A 15,226-nucleotide genomic window follows, 5' to 3' on the forward strand; every position below is an offset into this window, starting at 1 on the left:
GAAGTAGTTTAGAAAGTTGAGTAATGATGTCACATAGTGTTTCAATACTAGTGAAATGAGTTAAACATATTTAAATCCTATTTTTTTTTTAAATTGATTAGATTTAAACATTATGTAAATAATATCATATGATATTATAAAATTATAGAATAATTTCCCAACTTTAAAAGAGAATGAAAAATAAAACATTTAACAATCGATCTATCTCTTTTGAGATTCAAACACAATTTTATTTATTTATTTATTAAACTTATTGATAAATCTCATACACAAACTTCAAAATCCATCTAGTCCCAAAACAAAACATTTGTACCAATTAATCATACATATTTCTAATTGTTACCAAAAAAATCCTTTTTTCTGTTTTTTTTTAAAAAAATTTAAAAACACTGCTACATCTTACCACCGTTGGACTTCCATCAAACGGTCACCAGAGACTCGTTGGAATATTCAATATCATCGCAAAGTAGCTGAATATCACTAGAAATTCACTAGAGTATCATCGGAGTGTTCTGAATGTCACCGGAAGTTTCTGAAATGCATAGAACATTCGCTGAACATCAAGAATATTGCCAAAAACTCACCAGAATGTCTAGAATATTGCCAAAAAAAATAATAATAATAAATTGAGAAATAAGAGTGAAAAACATAGCAATATGTGCTAAATATTAATAAAGTGAAAGAAGAAAAAAAAAACGTAAGAACAACAAATAGCAACAATAAGAAAAAAACATATGTTATTTTTATTTTTTGTAGGGTTTAAGCAATTAATCTCCAATATTGATCAAACTGAAAATTAAGTTTTGAAACTGTAAAATGTTACTATTTCAATGATTCTATTAAGCATTTATCCTTATTAATCAAACTGAAAAACATGTTATGAAACTATAAAATTTTATAATTCTAAAGAAAGTTATAAAATTGCAAAATTTTATAATTTTAAAGAATGATTTATTTCAACACCAAAAAAATTGAAACTGTAAAATTTTACAGTTTTCACTGCCTGTAACTAAAACTCAAAATGAATTTGCTCAGAACTTGAAAATTTCTCCATTATAAAAGGAAAATAGTAGTACATAAAAAGTAAAAAAAAATGAGAGATCGAAAGAAAGAGACAGATATAGAAAGAGACTTAGTATTTCGGCAACAATTTTTTATTTAGATTTAGTTGGATCTGACGTAGATCTACTCGGATCTGATATAGATCTAAGTAAATTTACATCTGATTTGAGTAGATCTACTCATCTTCTTTGTCGAAAACTCATCTCATTCGCCGTCAATGAGCGCAAAGCAAGGAGTCAGTGCTCGGTGGTTGCATGTGAATCTCAATCAATGGTGGTCGTCGGTCACCGGTGATTGCAAATTAAAAAGAGAAAGAAAAGAAGGAAGACGTGGTCATGGTTATCGTCGATATCAGAGAAAGAGATAAAGAGAAGAAATAAGGTATAGGAAAAGATAAGACACTACAACATATAAGAGTTTTAGAGACCAAATTTTGGTCTCTAAAGTGAAAACTTTGTTATAAAAGACATTTAAGGATTAATTTCCAACGTCATGAGGATAGATACTAAAAGGTCGTCCCGAAAAGTCAAAAACAAAGCTTTTAGGGACAAAATTTTGAAAATGTCACTAATAAATAGACATTTAGAGACAAAATAATTTAGTCTCAAAATAGTTTATTTTTTGAGACAAAATTTGGTACCAAAAGGATAATAATTCATTACTAATGTCCAATTTACATTGCTAAAAATAAAATAATTATACTTTTCGCAACAAAAACATTTGGCTCCTAAAAAATAATTGTCCCTAAATTTTAGTCTCTAAAATCTTAATTTTTTGTAGTGAAAAGATATATGGGCACAAGAGTTTTGAATTTATCTAAAAAATTTTGGAATTAACTTGGACATACACTTTTCAAAAAAGAATTATAAATAATTTACCCTTAATTTTTTTTTGTGTCAAAATTGGTGTGGGCCGAATCGTGAGGTTTGGTATCAAAACCGACCCAGAGTACGATCGTGTGCAATGTAATTTCTTTTAAGGTTAATTATAAATATTTCTCTTTGAGATTTATTTAAAATATGGATTATTTTTTATGATTTTAAAAATTACATCTTTACCCTTTAAATTTTTTAATCATATAACAAATGGTCCATTTTATTAATAAATCATCAAGTTAACAGTTTTATTAATTTCAAAAATATATTTCAATTAACAATTCAAGTAATTTTTTTATTTGATAAAAGAGTAGTTAAATTTTTTTAGTTTTTCTATTAATTTTGTTAAATGAAAAATTCTAACAATGAAGTATATATAATTTTTAAAATCATAAGAAATAATTCGTGTTTTGAACTAATATCAAAGAATGTATTTATATTTTATCCAATTATTTAAAAACCCAATGCAGTGTAGTAGAGCTATGATCTCACTCTAAATTTTCTAGTTCTCTGTTCTATTTTATTTTTAAGCCTATGTGTAGGAAGTTAGGTTTGAGGATTTTTTAGCTAAAATAGTTACAAAAAACAAAATAGACTTTTTAGCCTAATAAGATAGAATATCACATTCAACCCACAATTATTACATTCTTTCTCTCACAAAAAAGTCAAAAAAACAAAAAGCCTTTCCCAAACCAGGCTTTTTAGTCCCAGGTTTGGTGTTTTGGGAAGGAAAAAAAAAGAAGCTAGCTTTTAGCTTTTTACCCATATTGGGTCACATCACCTTTCATATTTTTTATCCACAAAAAGATAAAATAGACTAAAAAAGTCAAAAAGTCAACTTTTTACTAACTTCTCAAAAATAGCCCCAAAAAATTAAAAAGCCAACCCATTTCCCAAACGACGCCTAAGTAGTGTTTACCAAATTCATATTTTTATGCATGAGTTAGCCCTTCCCCTCCAGGGTTAGCACTTGCCTAAGAATTAAACAAAAATAAAAATAAAAAAATGTTGCTAAAGATATTAGCGATAAAAAAAAATGTCATCAGTTTCATTGTTGAATGGTTGTGGGAGAGGATTCCTCGTGAGACAAAAGAATTTGGTCGCCTATTGTAAGCCTTTGGAAAGGGATGTTTTTGTCTTTATATCAAATAAAGACTAAAAGCTCTCTTTAGAGTTTCAAAATTAGAGTTCTCATCTATTTCAAATAATTTTCATCACAATTCATTGCTAAATAAAGTCGTAGAAGATTCCTCGTAAGAAAAAAAGAGTTTGATCTTCTATTGTAAGCCTTTGGCAAGGGATATTTTTGTCTCTATATCAAATAAATATTTTTGTCTCTATTTCGAATAATTTCATCGCAATTTTGATATATTTCATTGTAGAAATATATTTTACGAAGATGTGTTATATTTTTTAGCGTCAAATTTGGAGACTCATAAAATGATCAACATTACTTGGACTTGATGTAGAGAGACCATTACCTAAATCCACTGTTTTAATAGACATTTAGACCAAATTGACCTCCAAACCCAATTTTTTAATCCAAAGTACACTGAATCCTCCCCTCTCCTCGCCTCCAAGCACAAAGGTGCTTTTGCATCATCGTGTTAAAATTTTCTTATTTCGTAGTTGTTTTGTTGTTTTTTCAAACAACTTAATGTTTGTTCTAAATGTAGTTGTGAGTTTGTTTGTTTGTCTGTCTGTCTGTCTGTTTTTTTTTTTTTTTGGAGAGGGGGGAGGGAGGCAAGTATAAATCAATTTTGACATCCAAGGGAAAAATCGTCATACCACAAGAAATAAAAATTGAGGCTCTATTTGGAAGAGTTTTGAAAATGTAATTCTACCTCTTGACTTGCACGTGGTGTTTGGTTACAGTTTTCAAAAGTTAATTTCATATCCACTCTTGAAAACTCTTTCCAAGATGAAAAAATTTGAGCTAACCGGTCGTCTCCCAAATGTCCGATCGGTTGACTGGAACAGTGTAATATTTTTTATTTTTACAATTGGCACCTATTATTTTTTCTATTTTAAATATAAAAAAATTTAGAAATTTTAAATTTTTTTAAATGAGTTTTGAATAGAATTTTGAGTTGTGTGTTTGGTTATAAGTTGTAAGTTTTTGTATCAAATATCATATGTCACATCAAAAATTCCTCACTCAATTCAAAACTATTTTCGAAACTCATTCACCAAACAAATTTTTTACACTCAAATCATAATTCCAAAACTCATAAATTCAAAATATAACTCCTATTCTCAAATCATATTTAAAAAACTCTACCAAACGCTACCAAATTTTGTTCAAACCAATTTTGAGAGTGAATGGATCTCTTACATGAGTTAATGATTCCTATATATCATCATTTGATATCCGTTGCGTTTATTTCTATTTCATTATAGGTAATTTCATTTTATTTGTTTCTTATGTTGTCGATTAAAAAAAAAGTGCATATTATATGTATCATATTATAAAAAGTACAATTTTATTATAAAGTTTCGTAACATTATTCATAAAATACGTAACCTTATAATAAATTGGTGTGACAAAAAAAATTGCAACTTAGCCACAAATTTTTGCAATATCAACAAAAAAAAATGTACTTTTTTGTTACGTTAATTTATGGTGAAATTACTTATTTTGTAATTAATATTATAAAATTTTATGATAAAATTATATATTTTCTGATATAGTGTATATGGTATGCATCCAGCATTTCCCTTTCTATATTGACACAGTGAAGTCAAAGAACTCTTCAATAATTCATACATGACAAAAACGAAATGGGCACTCTCTTTTTCTTTTCTTTTTTTTTTTTTTCCTTCTGTATTTTTCTAGCAAGAATGTTTGGGGTTTCATCACCAATTAATTTTTTTCCTCCCCAAATGGCAAGGCAAAATCTTTGAAGTAGTTAGAAAGACAAGTAATAATGTCAGGTAGTAATTCAAAACTATTGAAATGAGTCCAGCACATTCAATTCATAAATTCTTTTATGAGTATTGTTATTTAAGAATGAAAATAGATTTAATTTTTGGGTAATGCATCAATCCCAAATTAGAAAATTTTAAACCATTTAATCATACATTTTATTTTATGCACTGATAAGTCTCATTTGAATGATAATAACGTTTTTGTACATGGTGTTAGCACGTGTTGTCTCAAATGTTATGGGTAAATTAGGGATTCAGTGATGTGAAAATTATATTTGTCCCCAAAAAGCTTACTATGGTCTTTTTATGTTCTCTCCATCTCAATCAAAACGGAAGAGACAAAGACAAAAATATTGTACACTACAAGAATTAACACTTTTGGCAACAAAAAAATTGGTCGCTAAAAGTCTATTTTTGGTCGGCAAAAGTTATCCACGACCAATTTTTTTGGTCGCTACTTTGGTCGCCAATTGAGGGTCGGCAAAAGTAATTCGCGACCAAAATTTTGGTTGGTCGGCAAAAGTTGGATTTGCCGACTAAATTTTTGGTCGCTAAATATTTAATTACCGCGACTAATTTATTTTGTCGCCAAAACACTTTGGTCGCGAAAAATGATATTTTCCCGACCAAATTTCTTAGTCGCGAATTGTCACATTTCGCGACCAAAAAGTTTGGTCGCCAATTATTACATTTCGTGACCAAATTTTTTGGTCGCTAATTATCACATTTCGCGACCAAAAAAATTGGTCGCCATTTGTGTCTTTTCGCGACCAAAACTTTTGGTCGGCAAAAGTGAGATTCCACGACCAAGAGCTGTTTTGGTCGGCAATACATGTATTTTTTGCGACCAAAACTCTTGGTCGGCAATTGTCATTTTTTGAGAAAAAAATTATTTTGGATGTCGCGACTAATAAATTGGTCGCCAAAGCAGGAAAACAATACACCTGTAATGATGTTATAATTCAATCAATCCATAATAAACCTATAATTTTAAAGCATCATTCAAATTAACTGAATCATTAACATTCGACACAATACATAATTCATTAACATTCGACACAATACAACTATTCTAAGTTTTCAATTCATATTCAACACAATACATTAAGTTGCCTTGATAGCCAATCAAAAAGATCCACTAAGTTTTAATTCATTAACTATTCCACACAATACATAATTCATATTCTAAGTTTTAATCCACTAAGTTGCCTTGATAGCCAATCAAAAAGATCCTTGCGCCCTTCCGTGCCAAGCTTCGCATCCATCAAAGCAGTAGTGATGTAAGGCACCTAATAAAGAAACAGAATTGGAAAATTTATCAGAGAAGCATGATAGTGGCAGCAACACTAGATTGCAAACCCGTATCTTTGCAAAAATCAATTAAATCCTATAAACATGTACATCATATTGAGACAACTAGCTGGCATAATAAAACTGTACCTGTTGCTGTGCCTGCAAATTTCAGTACACGATGATTAATAAGCTAATAGCCATAACAACCCTGCCAGTAAGATAAGCAAAAAAGTTAAATACCTGTGTCATTGTCAAATCCTACTCCAACACAAATACAATTCAATGATTGCTAATTGGAGGTTGAGCAGTTATATCAGACACTAATTACTTCTCTAGGTAGCATATCTTACAAATGATGAGTTATTGAAGACCTAACATGAACTTATTCAGGCATAGTTAACTATCAAGGCTCCATTCCCTTTAAATGACCTAAAATTTGCAATTCACCCGAAGTGGGCCCTTCAGCACAATAAATATTTCTTACTTTCCAATTTTCCAATAGGCAATAACATAGCACATAAATTCGAGGAATGGCGCAAGTGACGTTCCATATAGTGGTAAACCCAGCGTCATAAACTTTGACGGTCTTTCATTCTTCCCTTCATGATCACCAAAACTCATGGTACATGTTCAAGAGAAATCAGAAAAACTAAGTATAAACATTGGACATGGAGAGAGAATAACCTTCCAGCCGTTCTTTCCATACAACACTCTTCAATTGTGAAACACTATCAGCATTTACTCCTACTGACAGTGATGAATTGCATTACTCATATATATATAGTGGTGTGGATTATCATGAAAAATTAGATTTTATTTGGTCCAAAAAGATAACTTACTTGAAGAACAATCATAATTTAAAAATGAAAAGAAAAGAAGATGGCATTAACTGATAGGAACAACGGCGTGCAAATAAAACTACATATTCAGGCATTTGACAAACAAATTTTTTAAAAATACCAGACAGTAAAAATTGTTAGGCTGACGCTGTCAAACAAAGCAAAAATGACACCCCCACAAAAATTACTACTTTTTTGATAATTATTTACGCCATGTAATTTCCCCTTCAATATATATATATATATATAAATGTAGTACAACAAATCATAGTGAATGCGACCGTCCTGATGCTGTCAAACAATTTAATTGTTAGGCTGCAAAAGCCACCAATTTATACTGAGGCATAAATAAATACATCCATATAGTTTATTTATTTATATATATTTTTCACTGATTCTATTCTAGTCCCAATAATTATAATTTGAACACAAAAAAAAAAAAAAAAACTCACAACTTTGAGTCAGTTTTAATGTTGACCTACATCCAAGTTAATTAGTAAAAAGATGACCCCAAAAGGAATGTATCATGCACATTATGGGAAAAATGAGCACTACTTTTGCCTTGGACCCACCAAATCCAAATGGGTTATCCATTTTCTAAATGAATAAACCCATCATCCTCTTTGGATTTTGCACAAACAGCTAATATATATATGGTTTGTTTTTTTGGACATATGTGATCCCTTTTATGCTGAAGGACCATAACTGGCTGGCATATTGTCATGCAACATTTTATAAACAATAATACTATTCCATTTTGAAGTTGCACTATCTATGCCACTTTTACAATCAGAAAGAAATATAACCGGTTTCAAATTCTTGATCAATAACTTACAATATATACATTAAAACTAGATAATGACAAAAGTAATCGTACTGTTTCCATTTGTATAACCAAAAATAAATACATAAATTTACTATATTTTCAATATTAACTTTAGAAGAAACAAGATTCACCAACCTTGCAGTCGCTTCTTACTCTTGTTCTCCGAGTCACCTTAACTTAAACAAGTCAGTATCTGCATTTTTATTCAACTTGTTCATGACCATTTATATTCAACTTGTTCATGACTTCGCCATTAGACTGTCATTCATCATTTTGCTTCAAATGGTGAACACGATTGAATTGAACTTGTCAATTCTTTCTCTGTTCTAATTATAGATAGGATTCAACTACAGAAATCAATCGACTTGATTAACAAATTCGCATTTTTCTTGGACTTGTCAATTAGCTCTGCAATTAGGCCGGTCATTGTACTCTCTCTACATGATTAATTTGGTCATATAAGTTTCAAAAAACCAAAAAACTTAGGGGTACATTAAGTAATGTGGAACCAGTAATAGATAAGAATCAATAAACCATCAATGGAAGTTATAAGCACCATGACATCAAGCTTACCCCCCATTTAGCAACATCTGGAGATTTTCCTACAATACACAGAAATAAAATCAACACACACCAATCCTTTTCATCATGCATGTTAACAAGTGGTTGATTAACAATATACAAATGCAGACTGGTCAATACATGTCTCTTTAAAACTTGTTGCATTGCTGTCTCAATGTCAACCTCGATGAACCTTTGAAAAAAATCAGCATCCAAAAGACATTATCCCAAATAAGTCCCCAAAATTATGAATTTAATGTTGCCACAAAATAAGAAGAAAAATTATTTTTCCCAGCTCATTTAGCGAGATAGTAATTTACTACAAGCTTATTTTACAAGGGTTGAACATGCCGTCAAACAAAATATAATTTGTTTATAAAGTGCAACTCCATACAGGTCTAAGTCAAGTCACCATGTTGACATAAATGCCAGAGTCCAAGCCATCTCAACAAAACATACACTTGGAGCATTACGAAAGTTTTCCAAAAAGGAAAGGGAACAGGAAGTGGAGACATCTTTGTTAGGCCATTACTCTTTAGAAATGTATTCCTCATTTTTTATCACCATTATCAAATATACTATGAAATTGCAGATGAAGCAGATTACATATGAAGCTACCATCGTCAAAATCATATATTTATAGCAATTAACTTTAGTTTGAAAACTGTTACACAGTTCAAGTGATCCGCCCTTTAAACATTTATTAAGATCTTTTTGGAACTTAGGTACAGGTAGAGGAAAAACAAAAATTATTAGTGGCTTCCTTTCCATAACATTGATGAGGATTTTCATTCCTAGAAAATCAAAAGATATGAACAAGATTGTATATCCAAAAGAAGAAAAAATTGTATATCCAAACGAAGAAAAATACTTACTGAAGGTTCACAAAAATATCATCATCAATTGGATCTCCAACACCATGGTCAAATGAAGGAGCATAAACTGATCCCTGAAAGAGAAATAACCATCAGAACTCAATATGAGGAAAGAAAGCATACATGCTATTCTTGCCTATAGGCAATAAATTCCAAAGTACTATAGAAGAGAGCCGTAAAAGAATTTCCATAAGTCTATGAACTAAATCTACAATTTCAACATAAATAGCTACTCACCTGATTCTTCAAAGTCTTGAGACATTTTAGCAGTAGTTCAGGATCAAATGTCCATGGAGTTGGTTAACCAACGGAACAAGCAACGATTTCAAACACTAACAAGATCTAAAACAAAAAATTATCAGATGAAGGAAGCTCACCTCCCCTTCTCGCATGAGCTTCCTCTGGATCCTGAATATGCAAAAACACAATTCCAACAATAAGAAGTGTCTATGAAGTTTCAATACCAAAAGCCTGCATTTTCGTGTCTGCGTGTGTATCTTTTGTGCGCATTCACATGTATGCACATATACCCAATATACTAAGACATATCATAGTGGCAGAGTTCTTTACATTGCAAAAGAAGCATTGTACAATTCTTACCGTCTTTGTCTACATCACAAGCATTAACTAAGTAATAGAGTAAACAAATCAATGAACTAGAGTAGAGTATCATTCTGAAATGGTATAGGTTTTCCTATCATAGTGATATTAACCAAAATATAATGCTTGCTCAAGCTGATACTTGCTTTTGATGTTCTAAAGGAATTTGAACATCAGAATTCCTATGGCATTCAATATATATATATATATATATAAGATGTTATGAAAAAAACTAGATACATTTTACGAAAATCAAAGTTTTGAGCTCCACTGAATCAGAATCTATTTTACAATGGACTCATCTGGAAACCAACCATGAACAACAAAAAGTTATGATTTTAATATAGTCATATAAAAATTTTTATATAAAAAAAAAGGATAACTAGTTTTGTTCGAACATGTATCTCTAAATCATTTATGAAAACAATGCAGGTTCCAACTTCTATTGGTAATATAAAATAGTAAAAAATTAAGTCCCATGATCAAGAGACATTCTAGTTCATTTAGCTTCCTTGATAGTAAAAGAAACACAAATTGAGAGTGCAGGGCATAAAGTATAAACTAAAAATTCAGAGCTAAATCTGCAGACAAAGGCTTGTATATTTGACAAATTTAATACTGCTAAATCTGCATAAGATCCATAGTTTCTAAGTAAATATTTTCATACAACTCTAAGTAAATATCTACATAAGATCCATAGTTTCTAAGTAACAGAGTAGCACACAGAAACAGAGGCGTAAAATATAACTCTAAATTTTCCATCATGTTTATATTAGCTTCATGTAGATGATTTCTATGAAATCTTGAAAATGAAACTTTCTATTTATGTAGCTTCATGTAAAGAGAGAGAGAGAGAGAGAGAGAGAGAGAGAGAGTATCGATTTAAGCTTGAAATGCGAGTAATCGAGAGGTCAGAGGTCAGATCTGGAGCTTCGATGAAGCTTCGAAACCGGTTCGATCTGGAGCTTCGATGGAGCTTCGAATATCTGAATCTTCAATGGAAATCACCGAATCTCTAAATATTCGACGGAGCTTCGAAATCGGTTCGATCTGGAGCTTCGATGGAGCTTCAAATATCTGAATCTTCGATGGAGCTTAGAGAGGGTTGAGAGAGAGAGAGAGGGGCTCAGATTCTCAGATTCCAAATGATGTATGCGTATGGGTTGAGAGAGGGCCCAGATACAAAATAAGGATTGAAAAGGCACGTGTGGTATACCGCATTCGGAGGCGTTTTTCAACGCCTCCTATTATAAAACGGTGTCGTTTTGGTTAAAAGAATATGCGGCGTTTAAAAAACGCCGTTAAAAGTTAATAACAGTGACGTTTAAAAAACGTCGTTAAAAAAACGCCACCATAACCCTTTTTTCCTGTAGTGAAGGCAAAATAACTAGTAGGAAACTAGCCTTTAAAAGAAAAAAAGAAAAGAAAAATGAAAATAAATAAAGCAACCTAAATTGCGTTTTAGACTAACAGCAGAAACACCAACCACTGAGGAAGCTTCCACAATTTCATCGTGTAGTCTTTGCTATATGTCGCGACAAGGTTTCTGTGGGAGTGTTGTGTGATACCAATTACATCCTTCTCATGGACCTGCCAAATTATTAAGAAATAATAAGAGCACTTTCAAGCCAGAAATATTGGATTTCTGCATAATGCAAGCCAAATTAGTAAATAAATATAACTAACAATTAATACCACATCCTGTTTACAAAACTAAGAATGAATCAAACTTCAAAACATAATTGCCGATTCTTGTAATGTAGAGATTGTGGCACTTGCTTGGCCTCCGAAAAAATAAAAGATTACCTTCATTAGATGCTCCAGTTTACCATACTGGTAGCTAAAGCAGTACATATTTCTGCACAAAATTTATAAATCGTTAAGAGTTAATAACGAATCCCATAAATGTAGCAATTCTAAGCAATAAAATTGTTATCACAGAAGCATGTGGTTCTCAGTAAGACATCAAGGCATTCAATTCAAGGATATGGAAATAGGCTAGTATTTACAGCTCAGCTGTTCCAAAGCAATAAGCTTATTTTATAATCAAATCCAATAAAGATGAACTGGAAGATTGAAATAGGCTTCCAAACAACAAAACCCATTGCCACCACATTAAAGAGATGAACAAGAAGACAGGGAACCAACAGAACAAAAGGAATGAGTTACTGTATTCACCGCATTTCATAAACATAGCATGGTCAAGGAGAGAATGATTTGTAGCATCTCATTTCCTAAAATAAAATTCCAAAAATTCACCATGTTCTGTAGACATGGCACAGGAGAAGGGAGATTGATTTATGGCATCTCTTTTCAACTGATAATATGATACTTCATCTTTATAATCTTTCTGCATCAATATGATCATACTGATTATGATGAGTTTTTGTTCATAAATATAAAAGATTATTCTCTTGATGCTGGCAACAGAAACAATCTCATAGATGTGCTGGCTAAAATTGCCGTCTTCGTATTTATTTTAATGGGTCAGTGCAGGCTAGAATTTTGAGGCTAAGTTTCCTTGTTTAGCACATTTCCTTAGCTGTCTCCAATCCTCTTTCATAATTTAGTATGATATTAACAAGTAAATTATCTTGAGAAGACTTAATGAATCCAAAAGGTTTATTCACAAGTAATTAACTTGTGGTGTTGTTAGGCACACCGCCCTGAAGTAGAACAGCCAATAGTGCCAAAAAAACAAAAATCTCAATATGGTTTGTCTCCTGGCCATATAGGCATTTAATAACAATAAGAGCAAAAGGGCTGATTTACTAAATGAAAGCATGAAAAAACAAGGCAAAAGTTCATATAATAATCAAGAACAATATGCCCTTTACGCCATACCTATCTTCACCAGCACAGTAAATCCATTCCCCTTTAGGTGGTAAACAAGCTGCTACAGAATCTCCACCTTCTCTTTTACCAGATGAGAAGCTCTTCACAACCTATAACAGAAACATAGAAACAAATAATAATTTAATACTTCATTGTGGTCTGCTCACCACATAACCCAAAACGAAATATGGGAAGCCAGAAATTTACTTTCCACATTTAACTAGAACAAGCATTAGCAAAATGTATAATATAAAATTAAAATATGCTACGTGCTCAAGCAACCCCCAACTAGGAAATGTTCAAGTATGTAGCAAAAATTCAGCAAGTCGGAAATTTCATTGCATTTGAGATCTCAACTATATTGGGTCAGAGGCATAAAGAAATTGCAAATTTATCTGTAGTTCGTATATTTCCCAATATGTGAATAAATAAGAATTTTAAAATTTTAAAAGAATGCACCGATCAGACAAATGCGGAGGTAGAGAACCCAAATGCACCGATCTCGGCACCCCCATTCTCTCTCTAACTCTCATCTCTCTCTTGATCGCTTTCTTCTCTTCCAAATTGTCCCCAACCCTAGGCGACGGAACGTCATTCATCTCCCACAGCGTCGCCGCCAGCTTCCTCGCAGACACCGGCCTCGACCTCCCACCACCGCTCGCCGTCGTCGTCCTCCAAGACGGAACCAGAGTGCTCGATCTGGATCCCCGAGGCTTACCCACCAAAATGGCCCGCTTGAATCGGTAATTCTGCAACACAGAGGACGAAGACGAAGACGAAGACGAAGAGCAACCCCTCTTTCGGATCTTGCAGGATCCGGGAATCAAACCCTCCACAACCCGATTCTGCCTTGGCATTATCAATTTCAATTTATCACACACTCTCGCTCTCTCTCTCTGATCTATGAAGAAGAACAAGAAGAAAAAGAAGAATGGACTTGCATTTGAAAATTCAAACCCTAGAAATTTATGATATGGGTTTTTGAAAGTGTATGTATATGCTTTTTCATAGCTGGAGCTGGTGGAGGGAGTGGGTTGGGGTAATCAGTAGTAGGAGAGCGATGCAAGCAGAAGGAAATGAGAGAGAGAGAGAGCATGGGAAGGTGAATGCATGGTACAAAACGACGTCGTTTTAAAAATGGCGACCAAATTTTTTTGTCGCAAAAAAAATTCAATTCCCGCCTCTATAAAAATCAAATTTCCCTCCCAAACTTTTGCCGACCAAAAGACCACATTAGTCGCAGAAAAGGTACATTCGCCGACAAATTTTTTTCCTTGCCAAATCTCCATCAACGGCGACTAAAATATTAGTTGCTAAAAGTACTAATTTGGCAACAAATTTTTTTTGGTTGCTGAAAATAACATTTTGCCGACCAAATTTTTGGTCGCCAAAAAATATGTGACCTTCCGCGACCAAATTTGTAATTGGTTGGAAAAAGTATACCACTTTCTACGACCAACTCATTTTTTGGTCGTCAAAATATAACCTTCAGCGACCAATAATATTTGGTCGCCAAAAATAAAGATCAATCGCGACTAATTAATATTTGGTCGCCAAATGTCATTTTTTTGCGACCAAAATTTTTTTGGTCGGCAAAAGTGGTCGCAAAATGTGTAAATTCTTGTAGTGGTAGATTCCCAATGTTAATGGGTGTAGATTACTTTGCTTGTTTATTTGATTTTGACGACGTTAAACTCTATATTTGTGTTGCCAATTTTGACATTTGGTTCCTCCCAAATCCTAAAATACAAATCTCCAATTCCGTCAATACAGCGATTAGGATCGAGAACTACATCATTTCGTCGTTAGATTGACGTTACTGACATATAACCGGCGTGTGTACACTCTTCATTGTGTCGTCGCGGTAATTGTGTTAGTGGGCAATGGCATCAGATATATGTTTCGATGTTGTTATTTTACTTCTTTGATAAATATTTCAATTGTGTTGTGGACATTGTTGTCTATTTTTATATGTAATGTTGGGTCGGTAATGTTATAGGTTCACATCGTATTATTGTTGTATGTTAATGGTAATGTAAGTTTGGAGTACATTAGGGTTTTGGCGGTGTGGTCATTGTTCTGTTATGAGTTCTATATGTGTAGATGTCATTTAACAAGTCAGTGTAACTTTGTGTTGCCGAACAATGATTGTGTTGTCTAACATTACAGTTTTTGTTGGCCACATTTTGTCGTTGTGATGTTTGTATTAACATGTGTTTTGTACACATGAAATGGCCCCTTATTTTTTGATATTATTATGGTTATTTGGGATATAATAGTGCTAGTTAGTGGTTTAGGTAATTTGGATGTTAACTAATGTTAATATTATAATAGGGATGAATATCACAAAAAGGAACGAACATAACAAATAGGGTAACATCATTTATCTACAAATCACTCCACTAATTCCCCCATAGAAAAATAGAAACATAAAAACATACATTACTCACATACACTCAACATCAAGAAAAAATCCAAACTAAATTACACATAAGGGCAAACAAGTAAACTCTCAAACCCCCAAATCAAGGA

At 32.4% G+C, this 15,226-nt stretch overlaps 1 protein-coding gene across 1 annotated transcript; it reads right to left on the bottom strand.

Annotated features, from left to right (window-relative positions):
* Positions 1 to 5,850: 5,850 nt before the first annotated feature.
* Positions 5,851 to 13,551, bottom strand: LOC114308461 (suppressor of mec-8 and unc-52 protein homolog 1). Its single transcript, XM_082885649.1, has 7 exons — positions 13,413 to 13,551; positions 13,182 to 13,216; positions 12,704 to 12,804; positions 11,666 to 11,717; positions 11,346 to 11,449; positions 6,318 to 6,366; positions 5,851 to 6,154 (listed from the first exon to the last, which is right to left on the bottom strand). The coding sequence occupies exons 1-6, from the start codon at positions 13,549 to 13,551 to the stop codon at positions 6,327 to 6,329; spliced, it is 471 nt and encodes a 156-aa protein (XP_082741775.1). The 3' UTR covers positions 5,851 to 6,154; positions 6,318 to 6,326.
* Positions 13,552 to 15,226: the final 1,675 nt, after the last annotated feature.

This window comes from Camellia sinensis, chromosome 8 (genome assembly GCF_055761805.1).
Source record: "Camellia sinensis isolate YWXY chromosome 8, ASM5576180v1, whole genome shotgun sequence".
Classification (NCBI taxonomy): Eukaryota; Viridiplantae; Streptophyta; class Magnoliopsida; order Ericales; family Theaceae; genus Camellia; species Camellia sinensis.